The 13283-nt window shown below is 46.2% G+C and overlaps 1 protein-coding gene across 4 annotated transcripts in view; it reads right to left on the bottom strand.

Annotated features, from left to right (window-relative positions):
* Positions 1-13283, bottom strand: part of MSH3 (mutS homolog 3) — a 2767116-nt gene that overhangs the window by 285914 nt on the left and 2467919 nt on the right. The window contains exon 21 of one of the 4 annotated variants that reach the window (XM_069627552.1): positions 5325-5595. The exons of the other annotated variants lie outside the window; for them this stretch is intronic. Within the exon in view, the coding sequence (XP_069483653.1) occupies positions 5589-5595 (7 nt within the window). The 3' untranslated portion in view covers positions 5325-5588. Of the gene's footprint in view, positions 1-5324; positions 5596-13283 lie in introns of those variants that run through there. 4 annotated transcript variants of the gene reach the window in all.

Below are 13283 nucleotides of genomic sequence, written 5' to 3'. Positions count from 1 at the left end.
TGCGGGGGCTCAGAAAAACCATTGGGTTCTGGTCTAAGCTTCCTTTATCGGTGATGGGTAGAGATGCCATAACAAAAATGATAATACTGCCCAGATTCCTGTATTTATTCCACAATGTGCACCACTACAGTCCAGCCGCCTTTTTCCGTACGATTGAGAAACTGTTGAGGGAACTTCTATGGGTAATGCCAGGCACAAACCTTTCCTCTCCATGCTTACACTGCCATATAAGGAAGGCGGTGTCGAACTGCCAGACCTCGAGTGGTACTATTTAGTGGCACAACTCAGTCACATGGCCAAATGGCTTGATGATGAGGCCACGTAGGAAACGAGACTGATAAAATGACTTGTGGCCACTGCGAACCTGAAGGAAATACCTTGGATCTCACCAGGGAGCTTGAACACACTTGCAATGATAGCAACGCTAGGCAGGAAGGTTCGGAGAAGGACCCTAAAGCTGACAAAACGTGACCGCCCATACTCCCCTGAAACCCCAATGGCAGCTGAGTAGTCAAGGAAGACCTAATAAACATGAGGCTATGGGAGGGGTTTGGTGTTTACACATGGGGTGATATCTATGAAGAGGAGGCCTACAGGGAATTTGAGTCCATCGTGGAGGGGGACGGGCTGCCCAGAGGCCAATTTCTGTGGTATCACAGGATTACGAAAGTTGAAAAAGAATATTGGAAGAAATGGCCTGAAGAACCAGAGATAGATCCGGTGCTAGCAGTGTTACACAATCCTGGGTATGGGTGGAGACTCATGTCCAGAATCTATGCCCAACTGGTGGAGATGACCTAACCCCAAAAGCATAACACTAAAACAAAAATGGGAAAAGGACATGGGTACAGATAAAACAGACAGAGAGTGGGAGAGGGTGCTGGCATACCCCGGGGAGGTCTCTAGGAATGCTATATTCAGGCTGATTCAACTAAATGTCCTATACAGGACGTACATGACCCCAGGCAGAATTGCTCGGTTTAACACTAAGGTTATTTCACAGTGCCCCTGGTGCAACTCGGAGGGAGCGGAACTGATCCACATGTTCTGGGAGTGCCCTAAGATACAGTGCTTTTGGAACAAAATAGAACTGGCCTGTACGAAAGCTGGAGTGGTGAGATTTGAATGGACATTAAAGGAATGCCTCTTGGGGTCTTACCCGAGGGTTGGTAAATATAGGCACGTGATCAAACTCATGGTTATGGTATGCATACTAGCAAAGAGGTCCATTGCAATGGCATGGAAATCGCCGGGGGTCCAAGATATGAAAAATGGCACAATGAACTGCAGCATTGGACGAGTGCTGAGACTAGAGTGTGGGGTGACATAGTCCATAAAGCTGGGTGCAAAGCAGGCCCAGCATACGAATCCTGGAAAGCACTAATTTGGGACATGTTCCACTCACCAGATGATAACCCCCGTGAAAAACCAATGTGCATATACTGGGTCCTTAGTGGCCCACACTGTAGTCGTTACTATGCAACTGCTGATTGGTGACCCATGCAGCCCCCTCATCAAAACAGGGCTGGTATGCTGATGACATCCTCCTGAGGCACTTACAGGAATAACAGTTCAGTAATATAATGTATGAAGACTTGTTGGTTAATGTTGTTTGGTTAAGTTTATAAATAACACTTGTTATGCAAAGAGGTGATTGATGAGTTTGGCTAATTGCTACAATGTTTGCTTATTATAAATGACAAGAATGACAAGAAAATGATATGTAAAAAGTCAAGAATAGCCATCAGTATCTTCATAGTTCTGCTTACCCAGGAGGGCATACAGGAGAATAATGAGTCTATCTAAGTATCGTCTTCAATCTTAGCATCCTTCTCCATGGCCACTCAAAGTTTGTGTAGTGCTCCAATTGTTTGGGGCAGGGTCCCATAATCCAAAACAATGGGGGGCATGTTCGTGCAACACGCACTCCCTATTTTTGACACACCCAAAATTCCATAGCTGTCAGAAGGTCAAGGGTGTAACGGTTCTGCAATGTCCCAAAATGCAAGCATCTGATTTCTTCCTTTATAGAACTGAACACGAATTCCCAATGGTTCATAAAAAGGAGCAACTCATACCTGGTGACCTGGAGCCATTTTGCATTGGTGATGGCCTGGACACCAGGGGTCAGTGAAGATGAAACCTACCTGGAATGTTCTTTAATGCCTCTGAAGACGTTGATGACAGATAGTTGCTTTGCTTACGTCGTCTCAAAGGTTCAACTCTCTCATGACCAGAGTTTTAAGTCCATTCACATTAGATGAAAATAAGGATGCAAGGGGCACAGGAGACAAATAAGGCACAGAGGTGGCTCAAGGCGATGTACATGAGACTGTCAAATGTGTTTCAGGCACTACCATGATTGAGGTGTGCAGTGAAACAATACTGCACACTCCCTGCCAAGCTGGAGGAAGTTGGAGCTATGTAAAAGGCCTGTAAGACCAATAAGGATCAAGCCGTGCAGACGTTCCTCCAGCAAGCACTGGCATAACAGGGCCCCCTGCGCCGCCTGTGGTGCAGGGGGCCTGCCACCACATGTCCTGGGAGGGGGCCCCCTTGAACAAAAAAAAGAACAAAAAAGAATTTGTATTAGTTACTCTTTTAGAAGGCAGAGTGATTACAAAAAGAAACTATTTCTTTTTTAAGTCTGAGGGCTCCCCCACTCCATGACATGGAAGCCTCTAGGCTGGAGGCCTCAATGTCAATTAGCTATGAACTTACCTACTTGTTCCTGTAAGTGCGGGATGAACCAGTCTTCCTGGAGCTCTGCCACCATTTGTCATGGAGAAGTGTGTGATGGATACTGCCCCTGCTCCAAAGTCATGGTAAGTAATTGTAGGGGCATAACTACTTTACCCGTAAGCTCCCGTCTCCACAACAGATCGGTGGGCGAGAGAACGTACCCCCTTTTGACCCACAGATCCTTCTCATTCATCGGCACTCGCTCCTGCATTTCTGTTATCTGAATTAGGGGAATTGCAGTGTAAGGAACTGGTAACTATACCTGCTGGGACACGGGTTCTGTGCATGCTTGCAAATGTGCCACTGTCCTGGCTAGATCCAAACCTGGAGTTCAGCATACTATATCTTCTTCTGTGAATGAGAAGGCACATGCTCAAGAGATCCCTGGGGTATCTGTACAATATAACAAAGGAGCTAATAAATCCTGTGCACCTACCTTAATAGGTAAATCCTCTGTGTAGGGAACCAACTGGATAGCCCCAGAGAATCCCTGCGTGTCCACATTTTTCCTGAAAGGGGAAATTTACCTTCCTTGATGCAAGACTTAGTTGACCCTGTATCGACCATGAATGAAAACATTTAGCCCCACCTACCTGGGGTTCCTCTGTCCAGGACTGGATACGTCAGAGCTCTCTGTGGGCTGTCCTAGTCAGGACATGTGTTTGTACCTGGGAGCAGAAAAGGACTTCCTCCCAAAATGCACGCTCCAGTATAATGTGTGACTGTACCCTGAGGCAAAGGATTCCTATCCCATGGCTGTACAGGTGCCTATGTGGCACATAGGTATGTGCAGCCTCAGACTCCGGGTTCTGTACTACCCGTGTTTGATGTGGTTGTGCACAACATGAGGCACATGGCATGGTCGGGGGTTGAATCTGTTGCGAGGGATAACCCGTAAACCTACTTGCTGGCCCATTTAGATTGACCAATGGGTCATAAAAATATGATTGTCTAATTCTACAATCTTGTGAAAAATGTCCCATCCTCCTGCAGGACCAGCACTGCACTCCATCTAGTCCTCTAAACTGGCCTCCCAACTGCCTGCCAAACCCTCATTCCCCAAATCCACCAAATGCACCTCCTCCCCCTCTTGGAAAACCGGCTATTTCCCTCCAATCGGAAGTATACCGAGCCATCCATCCTAGTGAAAAACTTGATTCACTGTCCCAGTTGTCCCTGCTGTCTTTCTGTGGGGCTTGTGATTATAGTCCCTTATAAACTTATTTTAGCCAGTTTATTTTGAAATAGCTTCGCTTCAGCTCTATGCGCCTGCTCTGCGTCCTCCTTTTCCTTCTCCCGTCTCCTTTTACAATGATGCACCATATGTGCTTGAATTTCTGGCAAACCCTTCGCTTCTATCCCCGCAACAAAGAGACATGTTCCATCTCCTTGGGGAGTCCCTTTTTTCGCATATGATAAAATATGGCCACATTTTTATTCCATGCCTCCCGTTTCCACTCTCCACATTTCCTGAATCTGTGGTATGTATGTAGTGGTTCATGGTTTTAGTCATAATTGAATTAATATAGGTTTCTAGTATTACATATCATCTTACCATTGCATGTTCTTGTGCAGAGATAAAGCATTCATTATTGATTTACGCATTGGAGCAGAATGCTTTTCTTAGGACTTCAATTCCTAGGGACCCCTGGGTCGCATTTGTCAAAACGTCAGGCACTTCAGCGGCAGAGCTTCTAAGCCAAGCAGGTCTTTGCCGGTCCACGCTGGGCATGCAGATTGCAGCAGGTGAGACCCTTGTTCTGCCTCTGTCTTGCTCTATTGTACTTTTTTTCTACCATGGTATGCCACCCCGAGCTTACAATACTACTTGCCACCCAGACATTACAGCGCTAAAGATTAGTAGAGAAGTTTCTTGCTGAAAGGCTTTACGATGAATCTCCCACACTTCAGGTGCAGCCTCTTTCGGAAAATGTTCCAGAGCTTGCAAAGAATGATTTCCCTTTAACGTCCATTCTAACCCCTACTATAACTAGTGTAGTTAGCACACAACTGCTGAACCTCCAGCTGTAGTACAAACAGTTTGCTCCAAAATATACTTCCCAAAAGAATGCAATGATACTGCTGACCTCTTGGTCAATAAAGAACATTCATTTGAGGTAGTTCTGGAGACTCTTAGTGCTGACATGAAGGGAAAACTATTAACCAGGACTAGAACCAAACCTTTGTATTCTACAATTATTAAACACTCAGTCATTAAATAAGCATGCTACTGAAATACACCACTATATTCAGGAGGAAGGTCTAGACATAATTTGTGTTACTGAAACCAGGTTGAATGACTCCTGTGGCCCGAAGATTTGTATGGCCACCCACCCAGGCTATAATGTGTTTGGAAAAAAACATACTCCGGGTACTGGCGGTGGTGTGGCTCTCGGTTAAATCTAGCCAAAACTTCTTTGAATCTTCAATTGACTGTGCAGGCTGTAAAATTCTATGTCAGCAATATGCTTTAACTTTCTTTAATTCTGCTCATCAGCCGCTTTTAAAAACGTAACCTTTCTTACAATCTTTGTTTAATAAACTGAACATTCAAGGGACTACAAATGCCCATAAATTCCTTGCTCACTTTAGTCTTAAAACCACCAATCGAGACTTTTGCTATGACCCACTTCCTGCCTGGGTCCCTTCCTCTTTCTTTTGACAACGAACGACGCCATACTCCTGGGAAATCAGTCAACGCGCCTAGAAAGCAACTCCAAGAAACGAATGGAACAATGGCTCTGCCAACCCCGGAATTGTCCATGGTATAAGAGTCCCACACAAATCCAGACAAAATCCAGACGCTATTCACCCGGCAGCACATGAAGGCTCAAGAGTTGTTCTGGTCATCCCCTAGGAGGCAAGAAGAGAATAAATCATTAGGGTAGTGACATGCTTCTGTGTCTTTAATAGAATCAAGACTTTCCTGAGCTGTAAGCCTGGGTAATCTTCATTCTGTGTCAAGACCTGAGGCAAGCATTATGCTTGTTCAAAGCTACCTATGATAGTTGCTGCAATCGCTTATACTGGCTTAAAGTAAAGGGTTTTAAATATAGTATCACAAGACCAGTCAGCTGATTGCATAATATCCTTCAGAGAGACCACTGCAGTAAACACTCTAGATGCCATTGCACGTCTAGCTGAATGTGCTGCCAAATGCATAATCTCCCTGACCCACCTGACTCTTATTGCTGAAGCCACTGCATGATGAGGCCTTTGTGCTATTAATAACTGGGTCACTCCCGCTGGCCTGACGCTAGCCACAGCTTTCTCATAGTCTGTGATACATTGCGCTACGCAGAGCTTCAGGTTATCAGGAAAATAAGGATAAGAGATTACTTAGGAAGCATTCTTTGTGGCTTGGCTATACTGAACCCTATGTCCTCCGGATAGAAAATCTTTCTGTCTAATTCCAGCACCTTTACATCCAACACTCTCCTACAGGCCATTAAGCAGAGCAACATGGCCATTTTATTTAACAACCGAGAGGCTGGCAATCGACTATTGTCCGGCCAGCTGAGAAATAACCGGAACACTTCCTCCACGTTCCACAATACCGCTTACCTGGGCGCCAAATTTCACGCCTCACAACAGCCGCACCACTGATGGGTGCTCCCCTATTGGCATTCTGTCCCCTTTGCATGACTGGCTAATATGCCCTAGGGTCTTGACATAGAATTTCACAGCCTGTACAGTCAATTGACGATTCAAATAAGTGTAGGCTAGATTTAACGAAGAGAACCACACCACCACGTGTGCCCAATGAGCGGAATTGAAGAAAGTTAAAGCATAATTGCTCACCTCTGTGTCTTTAATAGAATCAAGACTTCTCTGAGGTGTAAGCCTGGGTAATCTTCATTATGCATCTAAAGTTCCTCCCAAATGAGAACAGCTGTATTAACTTGATATTACTTTATCATCCTCCTAAGACTATGCCAGACTTTACTGAGGAACTGACACATTTACTTACTCCTCTTAACAAATTGGTCTACTATTCTACTTGGTGATATAAATCACTGGCTGGGTAACCCAGAGGATAAGGAAGCTCTAGAGTTAGAAAGACTTCTTAAAAGCTGGGAATTTATAGTTCTCAAGACTGAACCTACTCACTCAGGAGGTAATTTCGTAGACTACGTTATTTCTAGAAACATCACTATGAAAACTACCAATACTTGAGCCTGCCTATAGTCCGACCACTGTTTTGTGAAGTGTTGTATTTTTCTTCCCAGTAAACCCCTATAGGTGCATATTATGAGAAACCTAAAGGTGTCTCACCCGCTAGTCCCCTGTGATCTGTCATTCAGGTGGCCTGGACACAGCCATCGCTTTTGGATCCAGTTCCTGGGGGTGGACCAGTGCAGGAGGATCACCTGGATGAGGGTTCTTCAGGCAGTGGAAGTGGGACACCGGATGGTGAGATGCGGTATCCCCTTCCTTGTGACACCTTTTCCTAGGAACTCAACCGCCCCCCTGCCCGACACAAACACTTTCTCATGGACAGCTCATCATGAGCGAAAACAGACTAACACCAGAGCCTTATACCAGACATGTCCCAGTACAATGATCAGGCAACGTCAGGCAATTACTGATCATTACACACACCTTACTTCCATCACACTTCCCCACATGGATAAAAGGCAGAGCACGAGAACACACTCTGAGCAAGGCAAAGCACATGAGGAAACAGCAGTTCCCACATAGCAGTCCAATATGAGGAGAAAGACGGCGAGACCGGAGAGGGTTGCAAGGAGTGAAGTGCCCTTGACCTTTTCAGACTGTTACTTTTAAGAACCTTTTAAAGTAAGCAACCTAAGTCCGGGAACTAAAGCTGAACAAACCCACATTGAGAATCAGAGCTACCCGGGGCTCTCCCGCGTCGATAATCAAGGTGGGGAGGAACAAATGCTGCTGTGGTAATGTCCTTGGCTCCTATAACAAAGCACCGCCAGAAAAGACAGCACAGCCAGTGAGTCAGAGAGACTGATACAAAACCAGCCTGTGATAGAACCAAGATTGCAAGCGGCCACATTGTATGAGGAAATAGAATTGCAAACCAGATGAATGATGTGATTGAACTTTGGGAGGCCAAGCAAGATACCGTAGACAGAATGGTCCAGCGCCACATGGGTGCTCATTCGAAGGTCTCGGTTAGGTATCCAATTAATTGGCAACTATGGAAAGGGAATCTTGACATCAAAGTGGTCCTGCAACGGGTCAAGCTAAATCCTGTGCACATTCGAAAGTCTTCGATAGTTGAATGCGAACTGCAATTGGTCCGAGCCCAGCTGAAGGAGATTAATTGTATAGTAGAAAGGGTCTGAGTCAGGCTGAGGAGGATCCGGGGTGAACCGTGATTCACCCAAAAAGAATATTCTCTAAACATTGTAAAAGGGGGACCTGAGCCTAGAAGAGGGGGATCCACAAAACAACGATTGTGATATAAAAGGGATCTGAGCCCGGCTGAGGGGGATCCAGGGTGAATCACCCGAAGTGAATAATTATAAGACAGGAACTTTGTGTTTTGTTTTTGTACATAAGGCCCTCAGAAGCAAGAGACTTTTGAAGTGTAAAGAGACTTGCACCACAGAAGGCCCCGATACTGGTAATGGAACTGTATCCTCGTGCCGTAGTGTGTGCTTTGCTTGAGTGAACCGCCTTGTCCCGTGCTAAAAACATGGGGAAGGGAGGCCAACGGCCTGAACATCCTGACATATAGTTTTGTGAACACTTCTTTCTTTTTTATGAACACTACCCCACACTTTGTATAATTAGCAGTAAGGATTGGTAATCATTTTTATTTAGTATAGGTGCTTTTATTTTGATAAGACTCCAATAGGACTGTATTATTATAATTTGATGGTCATCGCTTGCTCCCATCTGTAGATTTAGGGTTAGATAGGTGTTTATGTTATGTTATAACATTTATATAGCGCCAAAGCCCTAAGGCATCCAGGCACTGACTCACAACCAGGAAAGAGGACAGTGAGGATGGCCAATGATTAAGTAATAGACTTTCTAAAAGCCAAGTGATTAGTTTCTTCTCTAAGTATTATAGGTAGATCGTTCCATGCAAAAGACAGAAGCACTAGCAAGGAACGTCCATTTCCACGTGCTCTCTTGGTCCTTGCCACATTTAAGAGCTGGGCAGAGGTTGATCGAAGATTTCTAGTAGGCTGGTATATAGAGACTCTTTCCTTTAAATAACTGGGTGCAGGCCCATAAATGCACTTATGAAAGAGAGTCAATATTTTGAAAGAGATCCTGGCTGATGTCTGAACTACACGCCTAACATAATGCTATTTTATAACTATACTGTGCACCTGGCAGGCCTCAAGACAGGCACAAAGGAGTTTCTGGGGCACTCTAACCTTCACAAACACAGTTCACTCACTCCCTTCCGCGCCATCCGGCTCCAAGTTCTCCGCCCTTGTTTTGAACTATAATTTATCCCTCCCAGCACCTCGCAATACAAATCACATGATTGTCGCTCAATGATGTGCCCTGTCCGTCCTTTTTGAACATTTCAGGACTTGTTACTTTGGGGTTGGTGGTCAAAGGGCACCTGGTGTCATAGAATTCAGGGATTTTAAGGTTTAGTCAGTTATAGGGGTTATAGCTCTTAGTCACCTGGGGATGGACGTCATGTATTGGCCAGTGTGAGATAACATGCCCACCAGGCGCCAGTCTGTGATCACGGCCTTGTAGGTCACATTCATCTTGAGTAAAAACAAATGCATCTTTGCAACACTGTTAGAACAATAAATAGGCGTTGTGGCGGTTGGGGGTGTGGGCTTTCCCCATGGGAGCTTGGGCAAGGCTGGAAATTTCTCTTGTCTCTCAATTTGGGCCTAGTGCATGCAATGCCGCATTCGCCACACATGCCTCGTCTCTTAACTACAATTGCTAACATCTATACAAAAATACCAATATTGCTCACGCCCTGTGGACTATGTGGGTTGATTATATCTGATTACATTGAAGTGGGGTCCTTTGTATTGGGAGGTGGTCCCTTGACTGTCCTCCCTATCCCCTAGCCCATCAAAGTGCTTCAAATGCATCTCGTCTCACTCTAAAGCGCTTAGGGCGGTGGGACGAGGCTGCCCCCTTCCCAACATTACCCCTTTTGTTACTTCTACAGTAACAAACTCTGATACCTTTGCATTCCCGCTCCCTCCTCTCTACTTCCACATATGGCTGAGTTCCCTTTATTGGCATCCAGGCCCTACACACTGACCGCAAACTCTCCCCCCTTTGCCCATACTCTTCAGGTGAGCAAGTCATATAGATGCATTCCCGTCAGGTCCACCCAAACCTCCGAGTAATTTTCTAGATCAGGTGCTAGGGAAATGATAGTGTGGTATAGATGGTCAACTTCATCTCCATAAGGTTGGGGAGCATTTCATACGTAGGGCCACCTTGTGGGATATCAGTCTGTACTTGAATATCTTTTGCCCTGCGAGGTGCTTTTGGAACCCCAATTGATACCTTCATTCTTGTGCTAATGGCTGCCACAGTGGCACAACATCAACGTCCCAGTTGACAGGAGCAGAAAATAACAAGGATGAACATGATGAGGGGCATCAACATCTTCATGATCGCTCCGAGCCATGACGGGGCCCAACTGAAGGCCAAAGTAAACCAATCACTGTCCTGTACACCTCCCACCTTCATGCGAACACCCAGGCCATGAACAACTGCGATGATGTGGGATAATGATGCGTTCTCCACATCCTCAGGAGGCGCAAATGTGCAGCAGAAATCGCCACATTTGTTTGCAAACCACTCCTTCTATTACTGTTAACATGTCCAACACATATGGGTTTTGTATCGTCATAATTCTCAATGCACGCAACTCAACGTTGATCACATTAAGCCTGTTCTCTGTATCTTTCGCGAGCTGGACCAGCTCCCATCTCACGATCTGCAAGCATTTGGCATTTGCGGCTGCCTGTACTCCTCGCAAAAGTAAAGATGCAAAAAAGGATTCTGCTGAGCTGAAGAGCCTATATTCTTCTGTTATCTCAGTAAGCAATGCAGAAGAGTCTTTGGATATATCATTTGATCTTTTCATCCTCTTTAGTTGTTGAGACTGTCCTTTTCCTGGCAGGATGTGGAGCTCTTGTGTGGGCAGCAGGTCCTTATCTTCATTTTCAAATGTGGGGTGACTTGTTGGCCCCTCGGCAGGCAGTGCTCCCCTATTCAAGCGTTCTTCTGGGATTACTAATTGCGCTGAGTGCAATGTGGCAAGCGAACAACAGCCCCTCCATGATGGTGGGAGGTGCAAGTCAGCTTGTTGGCCACAGACCCAGTAATAATCCATTGCCGCTGTTCCCTATTCTATTCAACTTTTGTAAAGCGCTAGCTCTCCCACAGGCCTCAGAGCGCTTATTCATGTCTGTGATCAGTAGAGTCTTATTACAACGTACGTTCGAGCCGACAAAGACTGTACTCTTGCAACGGAAACAGTCTATATTCTTCTTCCATGTGCACTCGCACCAGCTTTTTCATTGTTGTAATCTACGTCAGCTTTGTGATATGCTCTGTCCAGATTTGTGCACAGAAATTGTCCACCCGTGCTATCCTCTACTGGATGTATGTTACAATCAAGGTAGTGTGGCGTCCTGCCAGTTGTTATTGACATGTTTACACCATTTCACCATCAGATAGGGTAGCTCCACACACTTGATTTTTTTTAATCGCCGCTGCACTGTACGAGATCTGGACCCACCATTTGCAGTTGCACACTATGTGCTTGGAACGTTCCTTTTATTCTGCATAGCACATGATGAACTAGGCATTGTGCCTCTATAATTGGAACTGCTTGCAGTACTAACACCTTGGGAGCCACTGATGCATGCAGAATGAATGAACACACAACAGCTTTGTCATGATTCCTGCCCCTCATGTCCCCAGCCCTCCAAGATGTCAGGCTGGAGCCAGGCCACAATCACCTAAATGGCCCTCAAGGGCCTCTCCATCCCTCCAAAGACCCACTTGGAGACGGACTTGGCACTTGTGGCACCAGACTCACTCACTCCCATAGGATAACATTGGGGATTGGACTTGTAGTGCTTTGATGGGGAAAAGATGGATGCCCCACATATTTCGGTTCCCAGAACTGCACGTGCAGTCTAGTCTTTTGGGTGTGGTTCAGCCCAGAGACACCTGGGATATCCAGAGACTATTTAAACCACGCCCAGGCTGAGAAACATGCTTTGTGTTTTCTGCACCTGCAGCGCGACACTCACCATGTTCCGATCAGTCTCCAGTAGGCCTGCATCTTTCTTCTGCGCTCAGCTCCTGCAAGAACAAGAACACCGTTAGGAACAGCCTTACCTTGCGGCGCTTCTGCCCATCATTCATCGCTTCTTCTGTTCTGCGGGCATCTTCGGCAGTGTCATTCCCATCCCGGCACGCCGCTTCCTAAGGAAAAGGGAAAAGAACAGAAAAAAGGCATTAGTAAGCATTCAGCAAATCTTTGCTTATTTTTAAAGACTGTACAAGCTTCAAACGCTTACCTGAATCCCAGCAGCTCTGGGGGAACTCTGTCTCCGGAACTTCTCATCCATCTGCAAGAGGGAAAAGACACTCCAGGTTAGCGTGGAAACATCTAGAGGCGCTGCATACCGCGCTTACTCACTGCATTTCTTCTTCATAACCGGCATCCACACTGAAAACATTGCAGCACCTAAAAGACACAGAAAAAGAACTCAGTTCAATACATATACGAAAGGGTTGCATCGCGCATCGCACTCTCACTCACCTTCAGAGCTACTCATCTCAGCAGCACGTCGCCATCCCCGGACGCCGGCCATCATCTAAGGAAGGAAAGGAACGAAGTTAGAGAACTGTTCAAAAGACTCATTATACTTACCTGTCGGACTCTTGCCAGTGAAGTAACTAGGCAGCAACTAGCCTGCATCAATCAACGTGCCCCTGCGCTGAAAGCAGGATGGAGAACACACTTTCCAAATAAACAAGGCCTAGTCTCCAGTCGAGTAGACTCCAGGGAAGGGTTTGAAGTCGTAAGAGGTCAGAACAGGCTGAGTGACGCCCCCCTGGAAACCAGGTGAGCGTTACAAGCTTCCATCCACAGCATTTCTTCTCACACCCATCATGTTAGAATACCATGAGTTGATAAACTCGGGATGACTGATATACTCAATCATATCCAAACCCAGCCCTTGATACGTATCATACTGTCATGATCTCTGCTTCCAAAAGATCAGGACTTGCCCGACTCCCTTGGAAGCAGACCCATAACCCCGGTTCCGAGTGCCAGCCAGTCCCAATTGGGACCTTTTGGACCCTGTCCTGGCGCCAGTGGCACCAGGCTCATAAAGATGCCCAGTCCCAGCGCTGGAAGCGCCGGGCTCATAATGCTTGGGTGGACTTACCTGCAGCAGACCATGCTGCTTACTTACCTGCCAGTTGAACCCCTGATCCTCTTCTGTTTGGGACTACTTTTCCTGTTGGGTGGGGCAGGAGCCACTCCCTAGGTTCAGAACACTGGAACTCTTCTGGAAAGCAGGAACTCTTTT

The sequence above is a fragment of the Ambystoma mexicanum genome, chromosome 6p, assembly GCF_040938575.1.
Source record: "Ambystoma mexicanum isolate Mex_15411 chromosome 6p, UKY_AmexF1_1, whole genome shotgun sequence".
Taxonomy (NCBI): Eukaryota; Metazoa; Chordata; class Amphibia; order Caudata; family Ambystomatidae; genus Ambystoma; species Ambystoma mexicanum.
The sequence above is the reverse complement of the archived record's forward strand: the minus strand, read 5'-3'. Positions and strand labels throughout refer to the sequence as shown.